Genomic DNA, 20,329 nt, shown 5'->3' with positions numbered 1-20,329 from the left:
TTCACAAGTGGACACTGTCCTCATGCACAGCTGAGAGGTAGCTATTCAAGGTCTCCTGAAAAGTCAATGGGGTCCCCTGGCCTCAAAAAAATCCCAACCCTTTCTTCAATGCTACAGCCTTAGAAACTTGAACCCTGCACCCACTGCAAGCTTTTCTCTCCCTAATCCCAGCAGAAAGGAAACGTGAAGATGCCTTACCTTCTGGACAGCGTGTGCACCATCATCGGGGTCTTTTACAAGTATGCCAAGCGGCACGGAGACAGCTCCACCCTGAACAGGAGGGAGATGAAGAGGCTCATCCGGAAGGAGTTTGCCCAGGTCATAGAGGTGAGCAGGAGCCAGCAGGGGACATAGGTTGCTAAGGATAGGGGTCATGGTTTGGTTAGGTCAAGAGTAAGTAAAATACAACCTGTGGGATACATGCAGGGGTCACAAATGGTCCAAAATGCCCAGAAATGATCTCTAAGGAATGAGGACCGGCTCCCAGGTATAACAAAAATCAAACTATTTTGGAATCAAGATGCTCACTAAGGGCCTAGGAATGCACAACAACATGCCTCCATGTCCACTAGAGGGCATTGAGGGAATATTAATGGTCATAATGTTCTTGGGATGTTGCTTACACATAAGTGGACTTGTATCTATGGGAAATAGAATTGCAAAGATGCTCAACGTCTGTATCCAGTAGAGGGCTGCTGTCATGTAACAACATAGTAGACCCAGCAAAGGGACTGATGTGCAATGGGACTGAAGTGAATTGGGACCGATGTGCATTGTTTCTACAGTAGAGAAGCACCCACACTGTCAGTCCAGTGTGTTTATTAAATACATTGGTTCCTTTTCTCTGTGACTTTTTCAGAACCCTCGTGACCCCAAGACGGTTGAGCTGACATTCCAGATGCTAGACACCAATGGAGACGGTTTGGTGGACTTCAACGAGTACCTTCTCCTCATGTTCAAAGTAGCCAAGGCTTGCTACAGCCAACTGAAGCCAAGAGAAGGCCTCCTTCAGAGAGAAGAAGCTGGCAAAGCTCCACATAGAGGCGAACCACAGAGACATGAAAGGGACAATCTCCAGGTTTGGGATGAGGCAAGGAAAGAAAGAAACATCCGTGAGAGAGAAGATTCTCGCCAGACATACTTTCATCCAAATGAAGCTACTGAACGAAGCCAAGAGAGGAGGCATCTGCGTGAGCCTATAGCACAAATGGATGACAGGAGCCACCAAGCTCAAGATCATCATGAGAGAGACCGTCCATCCCATGAGCCCCAGGAACTGGAAGATGGCCAAACATATGAGTATGAACAACAAGCCCCAAATACACATCAGGAGGCCCATGATTTTGAGCCACAAAGGACTGAAGCAAGATATCATCAAGTAAGACACAGGGAACCACCAGCTGAAGAAGACCATCAACACCAGTCACAAGATCTTTTCCCAAGAAATGAAAAAGAAAGACAGCATCCATCCCACGATCCTCAATCCTGGGAAGGTGATGAAAGACAACACCAAGAAGTAAGAAATAGAAGGAGGGGAGATTATGCCAAAGACTTGGAAACTCAACATGGAGTCAGGTCCCAGGATATTCGAGGTGGCAAGGCTGATGAGCAACTGGACCAAATTCGTAACCGTGAACCACTGGATGAATATGACTCATTGCCCAGAGAAGATAAGAGAAGACCTCAGATAGCTGATCCAGAATGGGAGCAGAGGGGAACCCAGAGCCACAAGACTGAAACCAGAGAGAGAGCCAGAACTAATGATTCTGAATGGAGAGAGCAAAGGAGGACAGGCCAGCAGCAAAGTGCACATCAAGCTCGAGAGGCTGAACATAAAGCAAATCAACAAAATGAGCCTCAAGTAAGAGAAGCCGAAAGGAGGAGATCCCACTTTACTGACCAAGATGGATGGGACAGATCTTATACATCCCAGCCAATAAGAACACAAGTAGAGGACGATCAATGGCCATATGCTTCAGAGCACAGAGAGAGAGAACGGAGCAGGCTCCGTCCATATGAACCTGAACCCACAGATAGTGAGAGGAGACATCTCAATTCTTATGAGTCTGAAACCAGAGACAGTGAGAGGAGAAGAAGACCCCAGTGGCATGACCGGGATGATTTTGGAAGACAGCAGTACCCTCAGGCTGGCCCTCAAGAGGAAGAAAATGAAAGGAAGAGGACCCAGCCCCTTGAGTCTGAATCTACTCAACGTAACCGCAACAGGCCTCTGATACACAGACAAGAGGACGATAAGGGAAGAGAGCAATATTATGAACAAGAATCCTGGAAAAGAGAGAGTGAAAGGAAAGGACTCCAGCTACGTGATCCTGAACCAAGAGAAAGTGATAGGAGACGTCCTGAACAGATTGACCACTATGACAGGGAGAGACCTCAACAAACAGAGCCACAAACCAGAATGACAGAGCAAGACAGGTCCTATGCCTCAGATGGACTTTCAAGAGATCATTATCAGGAGAGCCAACAAAGTGACCGGTCTTTGCAACAAAGGGACAGTGACAGGAGGCTAAAGCATTCATGGGATAATGAGGCAAGAGGTGGCGTCCAGAGGCAAGAACATGAGGTTGCCCCAAGATATGGTGAGCTGCAGAGATCTCCTGAACTTGACACTTATGCTGATGATATTGACCAAAGGCCAAAACAAAGGCGCAATGTTGACCCCGGAGATGATGAACAGGAAAGGAGATCCTCTCCATATGACACTTGTACTGGAGATGTTGCGCAGAGGAGAAGCCAAGCATGTGAAGTTGACTCACAAGATAGTGATCAGAAGAGGACAGCTCCCCTCCGTGATACTTTTTCTAGAAATGTTGACCAAACACAAACCCTGAGGCATCAGGTCGATGCAAGAGATGGTGAACAGCAGAGGAGAACCAATACCATGTACAGAGATTTTGACCAGAGACAAACACAGATACATGATTTTGACCAAAGGAGGAGTGAGGAGCAAAGGAGATCTTTTTCACATGACACTCATACTAGAGATATTGGCCAGAGGCAGTCAAAGTCTCTGGACCCAAGAGATGGCCAACAGGAAAGGAGATTTTCTTCTCATAACATAGAAGATAAAGATGTTGACCAGAGAAGAGCCCAAACACATGAGTTTGACCCAAGAGATGGTGATCAACAGAGGAGGTCTGTTTCATATGATCCTTATGATAGAGATATTAACCAGAAGCAACCAAGGATATATGATGTTAATCCAAGGCATGGAGAAGAGAGAAGACGGACCCCTTTGCATGATGCTGAGAGAAGAAATGTTGACGAGAGAAGGATGCAGACACAAGACATTGGACTAAGAGATGCTGAACAACACAACCGATCCCCTTACGTTAGAGAAGTTGACCAGATAAGAACTCACACCCAAGATGTTGACCAAAGAGATGCTAAAGAGGAGAGACAAACCTCTTCACGTGACACTTATGACAGAGATATCAAAGAGAGACAAAGCAGGATGCATGAGCTGGACCCAAGAGATAGGGAGCACCAAAGGAGATCCCATCCAACTGATGTTGAGGGTAGGAATATTGACCGAAGGAGAATGGAGACACATAATATTGAACAAGATACTGAACAAGACTACAGATCCCCTTCACATGACAACCATGCTGAAGATGTTGACCAGAGAAGAACTTATACCCATGATGTTGAACAAAGAGATAATAAACAGCAAAGGCAGATCCCTTTACAAGACAATTACACTAGAGACATTGACCAGAGGATAACCCAGGAATATCAAGCTGATCCAAGAGATGATGGACGGCTGAGGGACATCAACGTCAAGGACAGAGATATTGGCCAAAGACGAAACTTGGTACGTGACACTGACCCAAGAGATGGTGAACAACAGAGGAGATCATCTTCACCTGATATTAATGCTAGAGATGTTGATGAGAGAAGAACTCATGAGGCTGACCAAAGAGATGGTGAACATCAGAGGAGAGCCCCTACACATGACAGTTATGCTAGAGATATTGATCCAAGGCAGCCAAGGTCACGTGATATTGACCCAAGGAGTGGTGATCAAGACAGGAGAACCCCTTCACATGATACTGAGGGTAGAGATGTTGACCACAGAAGAACTCAGACATATGAGATGGACCCAAGGAATGGTGAACAGCAGAGACGAACCCATTCACGTGACATTTATGCCAGAGATATTGATACTGAGAGACAACCAATAACATATGATATTGACCAAAGACAGCAACAGACAAGAACTTCCTTACGTGATGGTAGAGATACTGACCAAAGAAGAAGCCAAATATATGGGCAGGACCCAAGAGATGGTGAGCAGCAGAGGAGAACTGCTTCACATGCGACTTTGGCTAGAGATCTTGACCAGAGAAGAACACTGATGCATGACATTGATGCAACAGATGATGGTCAGCAGAGACGGACCACTTCACATGGCATTGAAGGTAGACAAGTTGACAGGAAAAGAACTCAGACATATGAAATTGACCCAAGGGATGGTGAAGAGCAGAGGAGAATACCTTCATATGACACACATGCTAGGGATGTTGACCACAGACAAACCCAGACACATGAAGATGACCCAAGAGATACTGAACAACATAGACAGGCTCAATTACAAGACTCTGAACAAAGGGCTAGAGAGCAAAGGGAAACCCAAGCACCTGATGCTAATCCAAGGGATGGTGAACAAGGGGAAGCCAAGTCAAATTACATTGTCCCAAGAGGAGATGAACAAGAAAGGAGAACACCTTCACGCAACATTGGTGCTAGACTTGTTAACCATAGGGGAACCCAGATACGTGAGGGTGGCTTACAGGATGGTGAACAGCAGCAGAGAAGTTCTTCAAAAGACACTGATGTTACAGATATTGAACACAGGAGAAGGGAGATACATGAGAGTGACCAAACAGATGGAAAACAGCTGAGGAGAACAGCTCATGCTAGAGATGCTGACCAAAGGAGAACCCAGAGACCTGAGGTTGACCCAAGGCCTGGAGAAGACTGGAGGCAAACCCAATCACACGAGGCTTCCATAAGGGACGGCGATCAAAATCCAACACAGACACGTCATGTGGACCCAAGAAACATTGAACATCATAGGCAAGTACCATCACGTAACTCTGAACCAAGAGAGAGGGAGCAGAGACAAACCCAAAGAGGTGGAACTGATGCAAGTGAGGGCAAACCAAGGGAAACTGAGTCACGTGGCATTGCTCCAAGAGAACAGCAGAGGAGAAATCTATCGCGTGACCCTAACACTCAAGATATCGACCAGAGGGCAACAGCACCATATGAGGTAAGCCCAAGAGAGCATGAGAAGCATGACAGTATTACAAGAGAAGGTGGCCAGAGGCAGCCAACCCAGACACACATGGTTGACTCAAGGGATGGTGAATATCAGAGGCTGTCCCAATCACCCACCACAGAACAGAGGTCCACTGACCAACCAACACAAACCCAGTCCAGTGACGCTGAAGTACATGTTGCTGAGGAGGGAAAAACCCAGGAGATACCACCTGAGTCTGTATCTAGGATCAGTATTCAGAAGAGACAAGGTCAGCAAGCATCTCAGTCTGGCCACGTCCCGCAAGAAGGTGAGATCACACGCATTCGTGATGAACCCAAAAGACAGGAGCCAGAAGAGAAAGGAGATGAAGAAGGTCTACTAAGAGGACAGGGACCACCTAAGTCAAGGGAGGATCGCCGCAGAGAAGGGGAAAGGAGGGGAACACACGCAAAGAAGCCTGAACAAAGTGAGGGAGAGCAACGCCAGTCACCTGCATCCATGCCTCCGTGGAGACAAGCTACAAGAGGAAGTCCATGTCTGTGTGGCCCAGAACTCAGAAAGTCTGAGAGAAGCCGACCACAACTACGTCAACCTACTGAGCCCCAGAAAGGGGAATCAAGGATGCAGCGGGAACAAGAGTTTGGGGCCACTGAAGGTAAGACCATTTCCTCCTTGTCCCGTGACCCACAGATCCCTAAAGACCAGCAAAGCACAGCACAAGATGCCAGAGCGGGAGGTGAGCCTGAAGCATCTCAACCCGTAGAGAGAGAACATGCTCAGGAACAATCTGGCACACAAGAGAAGCCAGAAGCCCAGGACATAACCCAGGAAGGAGATGGTGACCATCCTGTACCAACGGAGTTGGAGGAGGGCAATGGAGGCAGTCCAAGGGCCAGAGAACCTCAGCCGCTGTTGGACGAAGAGGAGGAGAACCAGCCTGATACAGAAGGACCACAACATGGAGCTGAGAAGATCCCTGAATCTCTTGATGCCTCCCAAGAGAAGCCAAGTTTTTTGTGTGAAAAAGTTCCTCCTGTGTGCAACCCACTCTATGAATACCTACTGGCTCAGAAGAAGGTGGAGGAACCATAGGTAGTCCAGGAGGGAGCCAAATCCAGACCCCAGATCCTCGACCATCTCCATGTCCTTCTGTCCACCTTGACAACAGCCTTTTCTTTTAGATCAGTGGTTCCTAATCATTGGTCCTCAACTTGTTTTCCACTTCAGCACCCAGACAACTTAGGCAACAGTCAAGGATTATGGGAGCTGTGGTCCAAATCATCTGGAGAACCAAAGGCTAGGAACCTTAAGTTGTCTACGATCCTATTGAGTATTTTTTCAATCAGTTCTTTCATTCAGATCAGTTCTTTCGCACTAGATCAGTGCAAAAGCCCTACTTAGCACAGCCATGAGTGATGGATGCTGGGAGTTGGAGTCCAGCAACACTGAAGGGGCTGTTACTTTGCCTGACCTTGCTTTAGTGTCTAGGGAGCTGTGGGATTTCTTCTAATCGGTTCTTTTAATCAGATCTAAAAACAGCCCTTTCTCATATGTAATACGCTAAGAATCATGCCTGGGCACTGAAAGGTCTTAACTGTAAAAAGAAAACAGGTGCTCATAGGTTTTGGGTAGGAATAATTTACACTTTACTGCAATCCTTTGCATGCTGATGCTGGAGTAAGCCCCATTACTTCCAAAAAGGCTTGCTCTGGAGTAAGTGTCTATGGAGTTAAAATTTAAGAAAGCCAAGTGAGGTTGGCTTCTCTCCAGTGTTTCGAAATATTACTTGTTAGACTACAACTCCCAGAATACTCAGGTGCTATGTCCGATGGGCATGCTGCCTAGGGGATTCTGGGGGTTGTGGTTCAGAAAGTAACTTTTATCAGCTCTCAATCTGCCATAACTGGAGGAACAAAAAGGAGGTGGCAGACCTAGGGTGCATCCACACTGTAGGAAAAAATGCAGTTTGACATCACCTTAAGCGCTGGAGCTCCAGCCTATCGAATTGTGGGATATCTAGTTTCACACAGTCTTCAGCCTTCTCTGCCAAAGGGTGCTGGTGCCTCACAAAACTGCAAATCCCAGCATTCTGTAGCATGGAGCCATGACAGTTAGAGTGGTGTCAAACTGCTTTCTGTCTACAGTGCAGATGCACCCCTAGACTAGAACTACTCAGATACCTCTCCCTCGTATTGTTAGACTACAGGTCCCTTCAGTTCTAGCCAGTGCAACCAATGGTCAAATACGATGGGAGCTGTGGTTAGGAGATATGCAGTTTCCCATTCCTCACCCAGACTATGGTCTCTTTCACGTTATACAGTTACAGCGCTTTGAAACAGCCATGGGTCTATCCTGTAAAGCCCTTGGATTTATAGTTTGGGAAGGCACTAGAGCAATCTGGGAGATAATTCTAAGTATCTCATAAAGCTACGGATCCCAAGAACCTATAGAGTGGGTCCATGGCATCCAAAGTGGTATCAGCACACGCCATCATAGACAACGGTGAGGGATGATGGAGTTTACTTTCCAACAAGATCTGGAAGACCACGTTTCCCACCTTGTGATATAAGGACCACTAGCTGAATTATTGCAGATATGAGCCACCTAACAAAACAAATGCAACCCAAAATGTGTGTTCTTCTTTTTCCCTTCTTTGTACGCTTGGCAAATTTATTAGCATTTAATCGAATAATTTGCTTTTCTAACCAACTTAAACTCCTGCAAGCAATAAATCCGCTCTAAACGTAGATGATGCATCCACTTCTTTAAATCAACAAACAGCTCCGACTGGGTTACAAAGGTCGCCATCGGTGGAATTAAAGCCAAAGTTTCTCCCACGTCTGAATGAGAGATTCTACTCTTGCCTTTGGGTTGGATTTGGCGGCCATCAAAACACGAAGCGGGCAACCATCTGTTTTTCAATGCTTGCTATTCAAGATCTTTCAAAGAAGCCCTGGACTACAAGGGGTGCGTGGATCATAATCGAATGGTGCTAGTTTAGATCTTCCTTCTTTTCATGATGATTCTCAATAAATTGCTCTGGACTGATTCATTTCATATCTCAGTTTCGTTCTTTGTCTTCGTTTCTGTTGTACGCTCTCCCTGGTAAAATCAGAGAACTGTAGAGTAAGGAAAGGAAAACATGCCCTGTTTGGGTCCATGAACAGAGGCATAGCAGTTTATCATACAAAGGAGTTTAAAGACCTCCAAAGAAGGAGACTCCATCGCTCTCCTAGGAAGCATCTTCCAATGTTGAACAGCTCTTACTGCCAGGAAGATCCTCCTAATGTTGAGGTGGAATCTCTTTTTGTGTAGCTTACATCCATTGCTCTGTCCTATTCTCTGGAGCAGCAGAAAACAAGCTTGCTCCCTCCTCAATATGACATCCCTTCAAATATTTAAACAGGGCTATCATGTCACCTCTTAACCATCTGTTCTCCAGAGTTCACCAAGGTGAAACAACTCACAAAACCCCCAGTCCCAGAATTCCATAGCACAGAGCCATCATCAGGGTGGTTAAAGCAGTATCAAACTGCATTAAATTCTGCAGTGCGGATGCAGCCTTTGAGACAGGAACGTGTCCCTCTGCCACCAGGTGACAGCAGAGAGTATACCAGCTCACCGTTGCAGAAAATTAAGTTTGTCGCCCGGAGGAAATGCTTCATTGTGTGAGTCATGGGGGAATTTGTCCAAGGGATTGTGTATGTGTGTGTAATGTGTGTGCTTTGTCCGAGTGAGTCAGAACCTGTCTCCATGGAATGGAAAACACAAATAACCAGAGGAACACAAAAGCAAGGCTTCCCTCGCTTTCCACCCGCCTCTTCTTTGCTCAGTTTAGCTGCTCTTAAGTATCACAATGTGCTCTTCTATGCCTCCCCACCTAGTTTCTGGTGTCGATCTGCAATGCTCTGTTGTGTGCCTCTGCCACAGGATGTGAGTCTCTCTTTTCCCAGTCTCTAGGCACTCCCCATTATTATTTTTTTCCACAATACCCTGGAAACTCTCCAGCAACCACAGGTGCAGAGTTTATTCTTCCCAACCTTATTCCAATTTTGTGACTCGTATCACACTTTGGAAAACATCCCCGCATGATCTGCCTTCGTGCAACAAACCATATCTCTGCTTCTTGCAGAAAAAGCGACAAGATTCTAGTCCTCATTGCATTGCAAAGAAAGATCATAATGAGATTTTGAACTTATGGCTCTATTCTTTCAATGGGAGAGATCGGTTTCCTCCACTGTCCTCTGTGACATAGGTCTCCCCTTGTGTGTGTTGTGTGCCTTCAAGTCGTTTCAGACTTATGACATGATATCCCTGTTGAAATATTTGAAGGGGTGTCATATTGAGGATGGAGCAACCTTGTTTTCTGCTGCTGCAGAGAAAAGGACACCGAACAATGGGTGCAAGCTATAGGAAAGAGATTCCACCTCAACATTAGGAGGAACTTCCAGACAGTAAGGGCTGTTCGACAGTGGAACACATTCCCTCGGAGTGTAGTGGAGTCTCCTTCCTTGGAGGGCGATCTGTTGGTTATGCTTTGATTGAGAGTTCCTGCATGGCAGGGGATTAGACTGGATGGCCTTTGTGGTCTCTTCCAACTCTATGATTCTAGCCACAGGCCTCTCCAAAATGCATAAAAGGTTGTGTCCTTTTTATTCTGATTGACATCCACCTTGTGATTTTTATGAAGTTCGGGATGTAAGAAGAACTGAATGGCTAAATCTCATATGAAGCCAGAATATGAGCAGCTAGCAGACTCATCCAACAATTGCATCTGTTTACCAACTACATCTAAAATCATGCACCCAGGAGATTTGGTTGACCGCTAGCAAGCATGCTGAAATTTTTTACCCAACTGGGGAAGTTTCCATAGGCCTTCCTGCTCTTGCAATACTTCTCCCCTTTGTAACACAAGCATCTTTTGCAAGCGGAGCAGCTGAATTGCAGAGCGGATGGGGAAAGAAGCAATGAGGACATCTGTCCCTTCTGTTGTGAGCCTCCAAAACAAGGCTGACTTAATGGCAATCCTATCATGGGGTTCTATTGGCAGGATTTACTCAGAGGAGATTTGTTTTTGCCTTTCTCTGACTAGGGTTGCTGGATCTCAGGACCTAGTCCTGAGTCTTCTGTTTTCATGGGTCTTCATAGAACGATAGTCTGGGAAGGGGCTCCGTTGGGCATCAAATCCAACCTCCAGCTCAATGTGGGACCTTCCACTACAGCAGTGGTTCCCAAACTCTGGTCTTCCAGATGTTTTGGACTTTGGCTCCCAGAATCCCAGACCACTGGCCAAGATGGCTAAGGCTTCTGGGAGCTGAAGTCCAAAACACCTGGAGGACCATGGTTTGATGCCCACTACCTGATTCCCACTACCTTTTAAACCGGATCCGCATCTGGTTCACATCAGTTTGAACCAGGTCAAATGACCCTGGTTCCCACTTGAACCAAATCGGTGAAGCGATTCAAAGAGGGGGACCATGCACTAGGCCCATTTAACCCACATCTTTTGATGCTGATTTTTTTCCACGTCTCTTTGGATAAATCGATTCTGCGCAAGTGTGAACCAGATGCAGATCGATATTGATTTAAATTTGCCCTTCGGCCGGCTGTGAAACACTATGCCATGCTGGCTCTCCTCATTCCAGATGGATCCACGGTCCTGAATTTGCAAGACCTGAGCGGAATGGTTTAAAGACACCTTGGAGGTCTCTCATCCATAGGGTCTCCATAAGTCCGAAACAACTTGAAGTCACCCAGAAACAATTTTGAAACACAGTGCCAGGCCCTGCGGTGCATCCCTTTGGTTTGTGCACAAATCCGGCGCTGATAAGAGAAGAAAAATAAACTCTCTAATCCCCCCTCTCTTTCCAGCACATTCCTGAGCGCATGAGTAAGGTGGAGCAACAAACCCTCCCAACAGGCATGTCTAGGTTCGCCGTTACAAAGCCGTTGCTCAACCGAGAAGCTGTGTGTCTCTAAAGGAAGAGGGAGGGCGAGGCGTCGGCCGGGGAGGGGAAGGGCGAGCACCTCCCATTGCGCATCAGATCCATCGTTGTTCAGAGCAAGAAACAACCAGCCTCGCCACTCTCCAGCCAAGTTTCTGGTCCACATCATCGTCATCTCTCCCCCTTCGCAGCCATGGTAAGTCAAACGCCCGTCTTGGGTGGGTGGCACTCTGTGGGACCACGAAACCAGGCACCGTCATGCGCAGGGCGAGGTTCTCCTCCTCCTTCTGGGTTTCTTCTTGGAGAAAACAGGAGCCAAAGTGTTTGGGGTTATTTTTATTTCTTGAAAAAAAGTTTCATTTGGTGGAAAACTAGAAGCAATTTTTGGCAGGAAAGTGGGAGTAACCTTGCCAAGGTTGCAATCATTTCCTCCGCCAAGTTATGAGATGGAGAGAAGGTTTGTAAAGGAGGAGTGGGATGTCACCGCATGGGCCTCATTCAGTGTTTCCTTCCTAAGCCATAACTGGTGTTATGTTTCCTTCTTTTTCCTTTTCCCTCCTCCCCGCTTTACCTTTTACATTGTGTCTTTTTAGTAAGAACTGCCTTGTCTTTTCTTCTGAAAGAAGAAGAACCACTTTCCAACAAAGTGACCTTTCAGATTCCCATAACTGACCCTAGCTGATAGACTTACTGCTTGGGGGATTCTGGGAGTTGTTGTCCCAAATTCACCCCCACGTTCCTTCTTTTTACAATACAGAGAAGGTTGGCCTGGTCTCTGTGGAAGAATGAGTTATAGTCCCAAAAGGAAATTCACTTTTGCTCTGAAAGAGAAGAATAGAAAAGTGCATGCTTCCTGCATGCTCACCAATAGTAACAGCAAAATGGGACAGCCATAAAGGGAGGACGCATGGAAAGGCATGGTAAATATGAAGTCGAAGGCTTGCATGGCCCGCATCCATAGTTTTTTGTGGGTTTTTCAGACTATGAGACCATGTTCTAGAAGAGTTTATTCCTGACGTTTCACCAGCATCTGTGGCTGGCATCTTCAGAGAATCATGTATAACCTTCTCTGAAAATGCCAGCCACAGATGTGGTGAAATGTCAGGAATAAACTCTTCTAGAACATGGCCACACAGCCCAAAAAACTCACAAAATGCATGGTAAATCCTTTTCTAAAAAGTCAAGGCCATTCATGGCTGCAAGGCAAAGCTCCTCTGAACCAATCTTGCCAAGAAAACCCCATGATAGGTTCCACTTTAGGGTCGCAACAAGTTGGAAATGACTTGAAGGCACACACAACAACAAATTCAGGGCTGCGTTGGTGATGCCAGAGTGAAAACTGATGTTGGCTCCTGTTCCTTTAATGGTTGTGTAGAAGAAGGGATTTCTGCAGGTGTTGCTTGCCATGCAACTAGGTAACAAGTAGCCCCTGCTGTGATTCCCAGTCCCATGCAACCATTAAATGGAGAGAAGCCCTCTTCAATGTTCGTTTTGGCAACCCTAAAACCCACTCTGCACTGTTTGGAGAAATTTGTTTCCTCTTATGTGGCCAAACTTGGCACATGGAGATGCAAGCCTTCCCTGTCTCAGAGCAAAAATAGCTACGACTCAAACCAAAAATCACTGGGACTGCTTTGTAGTCAGAATCCTATTTAACAAAGGTTGTTGGTTTTGTTGTGTGCCTTCAAATCGTTTCCATGGCTGAGCCAGGATTCGAACCCTGGTCTTCAATCGCTCAAACCACTGCGCCACTTTTGAGCTTTCAGGACCATCCAAGCATGGTGTGAGAGCCACATATCGCAAGAGGTGTCTGCCAAAGGGTGTGGTCCTTTGGGCACACCTTAAGCGCATAATGTGCTAACTTGCATACCTCTATGCATGGCAGAATAACGGCGGTGGGAAGTTACGGGAGGGGAACACAACCCCACAGTGGTTCCCAAGGCGCTTTGGAATTTAGTTCCCAGAATTCCTGACTACTGGGGCTTCTGAGACGACGTTCAAAACACCTGGAGGACCAGAGTTTGGGAACCACTGCAACAGGCTGGGAAAGCATATGGAGAAGGAGGCTTGCCATTCTGGCTGAAATTCAACAGGTCAAGCCTTCCCTGATGTGAGAAGACACTGCAAGGAGAGGAAGATTGTACCTATTGGACTTCTGCTTGCCATGCTAAGCTAAAGTGGCACAGATGGGGAGAGGAGAGCTTGCCATTGCATAAAGTCAGAAAAGTACTGCCTGTCCCATCACTGTGTTGACCTTCCAGACCAACAAGCCTCATTTGTTGAATATCTGTCTAGATAGGTATCCAACAGTGCACTAACATTTTGCATGCATGTGTGTATGTGTGTGTCAAGTGTCTGCCAAATTGTAGTGTTTGGAGGGATATCCAAAGGTCAGCTAATCTGACCCACCCTGACATTGCAATGTGCTTTCCAACAGTCCTGACTTGGCAGTCCCAAGCAATCTTTCATTCCCTAAACCCCATCATAGTGTGGTCAAGATGGCAAAAGTTACCAGTGAGAAAGAATAGACAAACTAGAAGAGGGTGCAGCAGTTTGCTTTTGCCTGAGCCTACAGGGAAGGGCAAGATCCCATGCTATCTTCTTCTCTCCCTTGCTAAGTTTAATGAGTGCAACTGACTTTTCAGTCACAATCCTGATATAGCAATAGTCTTAAGCCTCACGGTTATGTAGAAAGTTATATATAATGCTACTCTGTAATCATAGTGCAGTGGTCAATGTAAATTACAAGTGTAGTTTGTTGACCCTACAACAGCCCAGCTTGAAACTAAGCGGCATTTTGCACGACCTTCGCTTTACTTAGTATGATAAGCTATGGTTTATATAGTGTTCCTGATAAGAACTGCTGCATGTTGCGAAGCTTAATCTGTTAGCTGTGCATGACTTTTCCTCTTTGAGCTCAGCTTGCAGAAATGGAAGCAAGCTGCAGACAAAAGGGGAAAGTGGGAGGAAGAGTGAGAAACCGGGACATTTTGAAGGCAGTTGGAAAAGTGGGATGGCAGAGGATTTTGTCCCTTCCAAACTGGGAATGCTGGAAGGTATGTGATTCTCAGATTCCTCTGATCCTGAACCAAACAATTTCAGCTGCTGGGAAGGAGTGATTTTTGCAGTAGGAGAGGCATAGTGTTTCTACATAGATACCTAAAAGATCCCCCTCAGCCACCAGAAATACTGGATTATGAACATCTCAAGGAGAAGTGGTGTTCCGGTTTCCCCTGACGTCAATTCACAGCCAAAAAAGGCCAAGTTATTTTAGCTATGTGCATTTCCTCAGGTGGAGAAAACAGGGGAGGACTGATATGGGTGTGAGTTCCTTCTTCTTGCAGGGGAGTTCCTCTATGAACGGACATTTTGCAATGGCAAGACCTAGAGTTTGTTCACCCTCCCCAGGCTTCTGGTATTTGAAGTCCAACAAAATCGGGAGGGCTGTGTGCCCTCTTGGGCAAATGGCAAGAGAAGTGCATAAATGTGCCAAATGTGAAGCCGAAGGCGTTCATGGCTGGCATCCATAGTTTTTGGTGGGTTTTTCGGACTATGTGGCCATGTTCTAGAAGAGTTTCTTCCTGGCGTTTCACCAGCATCTGTGGCTGGCATCTTTAGAGAATGCGTATTCTCACTTCTCTGAAGATGCCAGCCATAGATTCTGGCGAAACATCAGGAATAAACTCGTCTGGAACATGGCCACATAGCCTGAAAAACCTACAAAAAACAATGTGCCAAATCCTTCCCCTGCTTTTAATGCTGCCTCAAGTCAAGGGCCATCTCTCTCTCCACCATTTGATGCTATGTGAAGGTCTTCCTTTGATGCATCCCAAATCTCCCAGCATCCTCATCCCAAGTATCAGAGTCAAACATTACTGCCAGTCCAATTGTGCTTAGAACAGGATAGTTGCAGCAGGAGAGTCACTAGGGAGGTGCGATGGGTGCGGATTATACCGGGTGACACCTTAGAAAGGGATTTCACCTGTGTGCAGATGTGACTGGACTACCTTCCATGTCTGGTGGCTCTGCTAGCCATGCCAGAAAGTGAATCTCCTTTCTTTCCCACCCGGCCATCAGCTCTGGCCAACCCAGAAAGGATGTGGTTCAGCATGAGCCACCCATTTCTACCAGCGGCCACTGGCTTTTGAAGAAAGAGGGCTGTTAAAAAATGATCCATCCTGGATGTCCAATCTACTCGTACGCTACTGAGTGGGAGACGTCACCAAATATCTTTGGTGGCCCTGGTTGAATGTCAACTTTTTCATTATCATGGAAGCACTGGAGTCAGTCATAGCCATTGGTCTCTGGGACGTTCTTCCTTCTGCAGTTTTGACATATGATGACAAGAGAGGAGGCCCCGTGCAGATCATTCCTCTTCTGTCCTCCATTTCCTTTACCTCTGTTCAGGCAAAATGGAGGTGGACCTAGTGGCTCCCAGGTCAGAAGGACAGTCAATCTGTTCCGGGTTTTAGTGTGAACTTTAAAGACATTATCCCAAAGAGGCCAGCAGGGTGTAGTGGTTTGGATATTGGGCTATGGCTTTGGAGATCATGGTTTGATTCCCCACTTGGCCATGTGAGCTTGGGCATGTCACACACTTATTGCAACCCTAAGGCAACCCTAACACTGGGAGGCTGATCCCAGTGTTAGGGTTGCCTTAGGGTTGCAATAAGTTGGCAAATAAATTTGAAGGCACATAACAAAACCCACCGCCATCCCAAGGGGTGCAGAACCTGGTTCTGGAGAGCGAGTGCCAACATCTTGGTTAGCTCCTTTAGCATTCAGACTTAAACCCAGATCAGATGCATCTGCAAAGCCCAAAGAGAGGTGAAAATAGGATATTACTGAGCCGCTGCTCCTGTGAAGCAGACACACCCTGCTCTCCCCTCCTCCTACAGCCTGAGCTCATTCCTTTCCACCAAGCAAACAGGCTGGTTCACACAGTTCCTCTTGGCAAAGGTCCGGAGCTGGGCCAGTTCCCAAAATCAGATCCACCCTCCCTGGAGTCCTCCACCCAAATCTTCTGCCTTCATTTCCCAGCTTGGCCACAAGAGGGTGGCATCAGCCTACTTTTCCCCCCAAATCCCTTTTCTTCCTATGCTTTTGGCAATTACACTCCCCATCCTGCTGGGCAATGGGCCACAAGCTCATTGGGGCAGATGGGAGTTGCTGTCAGAGGCCTCATTCCCACTTACAAATAAATCGCTTTGCAATCCAAATAATGGATCGGGTTCAGCAGCAGAGCATGGTTCTCACTACATTTACCCTGATCGCATTTTCTTGCTGCAAAAGAAAATAAAACAACCCACTTGTGGTTCACATTGACAAACAAATCGATACAAAATGGACCCACTCCAGCCGGCCAAAGGGCAAATTAAAATCAATTCCAATCCGCATCTGGTTCACACTTGTGCAGAATTGATTTATCCAAAAAGATGCGGGGGGAAATCAGCATCAAAAAGACGGGGTTAAATGGGTCTAAAGCGTGCCCCCCCCCTCTCCGAATTGCTTCAGCGATTCGGTTCAAGTGGGAACCAGGATCATTTAAACCTGTTCAAGCCAAATTGTTTTAAAAGGTAGTTGCAACTTGGAGGGTAATTAATATTTGGAACATTACTTTTTTAAATATCACCTTTCCAAACTCTGTGGATCAATGAGCATCCCGTTTGCTTGCTTTGGAAGAAAGGTGGAATTCATTCAATTATGATTAATGTTTCCATCAGTTCTCCATCCATGTCCTCTGCCCTTATTTAACTATTAAATATTGTCTGTTGTGGTTGTTGTGTGTGCCTTCAAGTCATTTCCAACTTACGGCGGACCTTTGATGGGATTTTTCTTGGCACGAGTCGTTCACAGGTTTGCCTTCAGTGGGTTTCATGGCCAAGCTGGGAATCGAACCCTGGTCTCCAGAGTTATAGTCCAACACTTAAACCACTATGCCACACTAGCTCAAAAGTTTGCTACCTGTTGTAAATGGTTCCTGGGAATCACAGAATGGGGGATTCATGTAACTGCAGTCAATGTAAAACTTGTCCATGGTGATCTTTACAAGAAGGAGAATGAGGACCTGCCTTTTGTCCTTCCAGTCATCGCGATACACCGCCGGACCCACGGAGACAGAGCGCTGCATCGAGTCACTGATGGCCGTTTTCCATCGCTATGCCGGCCGCGACGGAAACGCCACTTCCCTCTCCAAGCAGGAATTCATTACCTTCATGAACACAGAGCTGGCCTCTTTCACAAAAGTGAGTTTGTGAGATCAAGCCATATTGCCTTTTTTTAAAAAAAGATAATAATAGGAAGATCTTGGAATTGGTTTTTAAATATTTTATTAGACGATTTAAAAAGTAGCAAAATTTTTCGTGCTAGCCGTTAAGAACCACGCAATTTTGTTTAAAGCATGGATAATGCGTTTTATAATGGATTTTAATGCTTTTGTTTTGGCCTTATGGTTTGTTAAGTTCAAGGAACACTGATGATGGTGACAAAAGTGAGCTGTGGCTGGGAGGGGGGGGTCTTTGTAGTTGGACTACAACTCCCATCATCCTTGACCGTTAGCGTTATCTCCTGGGTTCAAATGAGGGTGGGCAACTGCAGAAGGGATGGCAACTAATTTGTGGCCTAAACCCTTCAGAAGTGCGGAGGTGGGATTGCCGGTCACGCTTCTGAAGCGTCACTGAAGCACATCCCGCTCTTCTCCCATCGACAAATAGTTTACAGAGAAGCCATTTCTGTAACAACAGGTTCTTCTGTTATTCAAAAAATGGCTTCTCCACGAACGATTTGTCGATGGGAGAAGAGTGGGATGCGCTTCAGTGACGCTTCAGAAGCGCAACCAGCAATCCCACCTCCGTGTTTCTGAAGCATTTGGGCCACGATTCCAGCGCGGTAAGTCCCTCGTGTGATAAAGGCCTATGCCACACTGGCTCTTGGTGTTTAATGCACAATGCTTAATGGCATCACTATTAAGGTTTGGGCAAAAACAGCCCTGCCATCCCAGTTAATTCAAAGGAAGCATGGGGATGTTAGTCCAAAAAAATCTGAGGGTCCAAAGGTTCTCCATTCCTGGCCATGCTATAGCTGGGGATTCTGAGCAATGTCATCCAAACAAAAACCACACATACACAAAGACCACAAACCAACCTTAACTGTTGCAAACTGTGCAAATAACTCTCTCTGATGCCTTTCAGAACCAGAAGGACCCCGGCGTCGTCGACCGCATGATGAAGAAACTCGACATAAACAGCGATGGAAAAATTGACTTTGGGGAATTCTTGAACCTCATCGGGGGGCTTGCACAAGCCTGTCACAGTCATGCGCTGTCATCTCCAACCAAACCCTAGAAGCCACAACTTGGTCTTTTCCGAGCAGCGACCAACTTTCTTGCAAACATTCCAAAATGCGCCGCCGCATCTGACGCCAAGTACATGCTGCAGCTGGCGTTAAAGGCGAGTGCACTGGCCGCCATCTTCTCTATTTCCTTTTCTCAATAAAATCAATCTACTTTGAACAAAAAAGAACCCTTTGCTTCTTGTGAATGGATCTTCAGGTTGTGCAAAACCATGGTAAAAGGCAGAAGCAATCTAGGCTAATATCAATGATTTGGATGAAGGAATAGAAGAGCCTTGTTTATCAAATTTGCAGATGGCACCAAACTAGGAGCTAATACTCCAGAGGATAGGATCAAAATTCAAAATGACTTTAATAGATAAGAAAGCTGGGCCAAAACTAACAAAATGAATTGCAGCACGGAGAAATGTAAGGTACTACACTTAGGGCGGAGCAATGAAATGCTTACATATAACATGAGGGACACCTGGTTTAATGCAAAGACATGTGAATGGGATCTAGGAGTCCTAGTAGACCACAAGTTGAACATGAGTCAACAGTGCGATGCAGCAGCTAACAAGGCCAAGGCGATTCTAGGCTGCATCGATAGAAGTATAGTGTCTAGATCAAGGGAAGTAATAGTGCCACTCTATTCTGCTTTGGTCAGGCCTTACCTGGAAGGCTGTGTCCAGTTTTGGGCACCACAATTCAAAACGCATATTGAAAGGCTGGAACATGTCCAAGGGAGGGCAACTAAAATGGTGAAGGGTCTGGAAACCATGAAGCCCCATGAGGAGAGACTTAGGGAGCTGGATATGTTTAGCCTGGAGAAGAGAAGGTTAAGAGGTAATCCATTGGAGGATCCTAGAACCGAACCCCAGCAAATGCCAAGGGCCCACTGTAACACATTTCTCATATTGTGCAAGTTTTGCATTGACTTTACCGCAAGCCTCCCTGAGATCTTCAGATAAAGGGCATGCTATAAATATTGTAATAAAAGCAGTAAGTATATAAAGTGTCCAGCCCTTAGCTTTCCTCGAAAGGCAAACAGGAATCCTTAGGCAAAAACCACAGGAACAAAAAGCCCTGGCACTGAGGTTACAGCGACCCAGCCAGAATTTAACCGGATCCAACCTCTTAGCCAGCCCATACCCTTCCAATGTGATGGGCTACAACTCCCATCATCCTCACCACTCCCATGCTGATGAGGTTTGTAGTTAAACCCACCTGAAGGATTTTAAAAAGCTGGAGAAGATTTCCAGCCCTACCAATTTTTGTTAAGTTTGCGTCATATTTAATGATTTAAAATCCAGTTTTAAGATGTTTGCTTAAAGCTCAGTCAAAAGAAAGAAAGAAAGAAAGAAAGAAAGAAAGAAAGAAAGAAAGCTCACTGGTTACAAGATCAAACAGCAGCTGTTTGATCCTTGAGCAAACAAGATGAGAGATTTATTTGGGGCTAGGAGGAACTTAAAGTAGTTGCCGGTCAGAAAGACAGGAGGGTGATTCCATTAAGTAGGAAGAATTGCCCTAAAGCTCTGATAAATGCATGCTGCTGATCTGTGCCTCTAAGTTATAGATTCCTAGAGTTAGGTAGGGGCTTAGAGGCCATCTATTCTGACCCCATACAGGAAGCACTGAGCTACAACTTCCCCACAAAGTGGTAGGAAAGGTGGATACAAATTTAAAACATACATCTATATACATATATACATAAAACCACATCATCCCTAGCCAGCATAGTCCATGGTGAGAGCTCATGGGAGCTGCA

General features: G+C 46.1%; 2 protein-coding genes across 2 annotated transcripts; both read left to right on the top strand.

Annotated features, from left to right (window-relative positions):
• Positions 1-189: 189 nt before the first annotated feature.
• On the top strand, positions 190-6,379 carry LOC149301834 (uncharacterized). Its single transcript, XM_089483595.1, has 3 exons — positions 190-327; positions 860-1,861; positions 5,978-6,379. The coding sequence occupies exons 1-3, from the start codon at positions 190-192 to the stop codon at positions 6,377-6,379; spliced, it is 1,542 nt and encodes a 513-aa protein (XP_089339721.1).
• Positions 6,380-11,290: 4,911 nt separating this feature from the next.
• S100A11 (S100 calcium binding protein A11) lies at positions 11,291-18,752 on the top strand. The gene is made up of 3 exons (XM_089483299.1): positions 11,291-11,428; positions 17,319-17,477; positions 18,423-18,752. Exons 1-3 carry the CDS (start codon positions 11,426-11,428, stop codon positions 18,573-18,575), a joined length of 315 nt encoding a protein of 104 aa, XP_089339425.1. The 5' UTR covers positions 11,291-11,425; the 3' UTR covers positions 18,576-18,752.
• Positions 18,753-20,329: the final 1,577 nt, after the last annotated feature.

Source organism: Sceloporus occidentalis, unplaced genomic scaffold (genome assembly GCF_023333645.1).
Source record: "Sceloporus occidentalis isolate IW3139 unplaced genomic scaffold, rSceOcc1.0.p SCAF_20, whole genome shotgun sequence".
Lineage (NCBI taxonomy): Eukaryota > Metazoa > Chordata > Lepidosauria > Squamata > Phrynosomatidae > Sceloporus > Sceloporus occidentalis.
The sequence above is the reverse complement of the archived record's forward strand: the minus strand, read 5'-3'. Positions and strand labels throughout refer to the sequence as shown.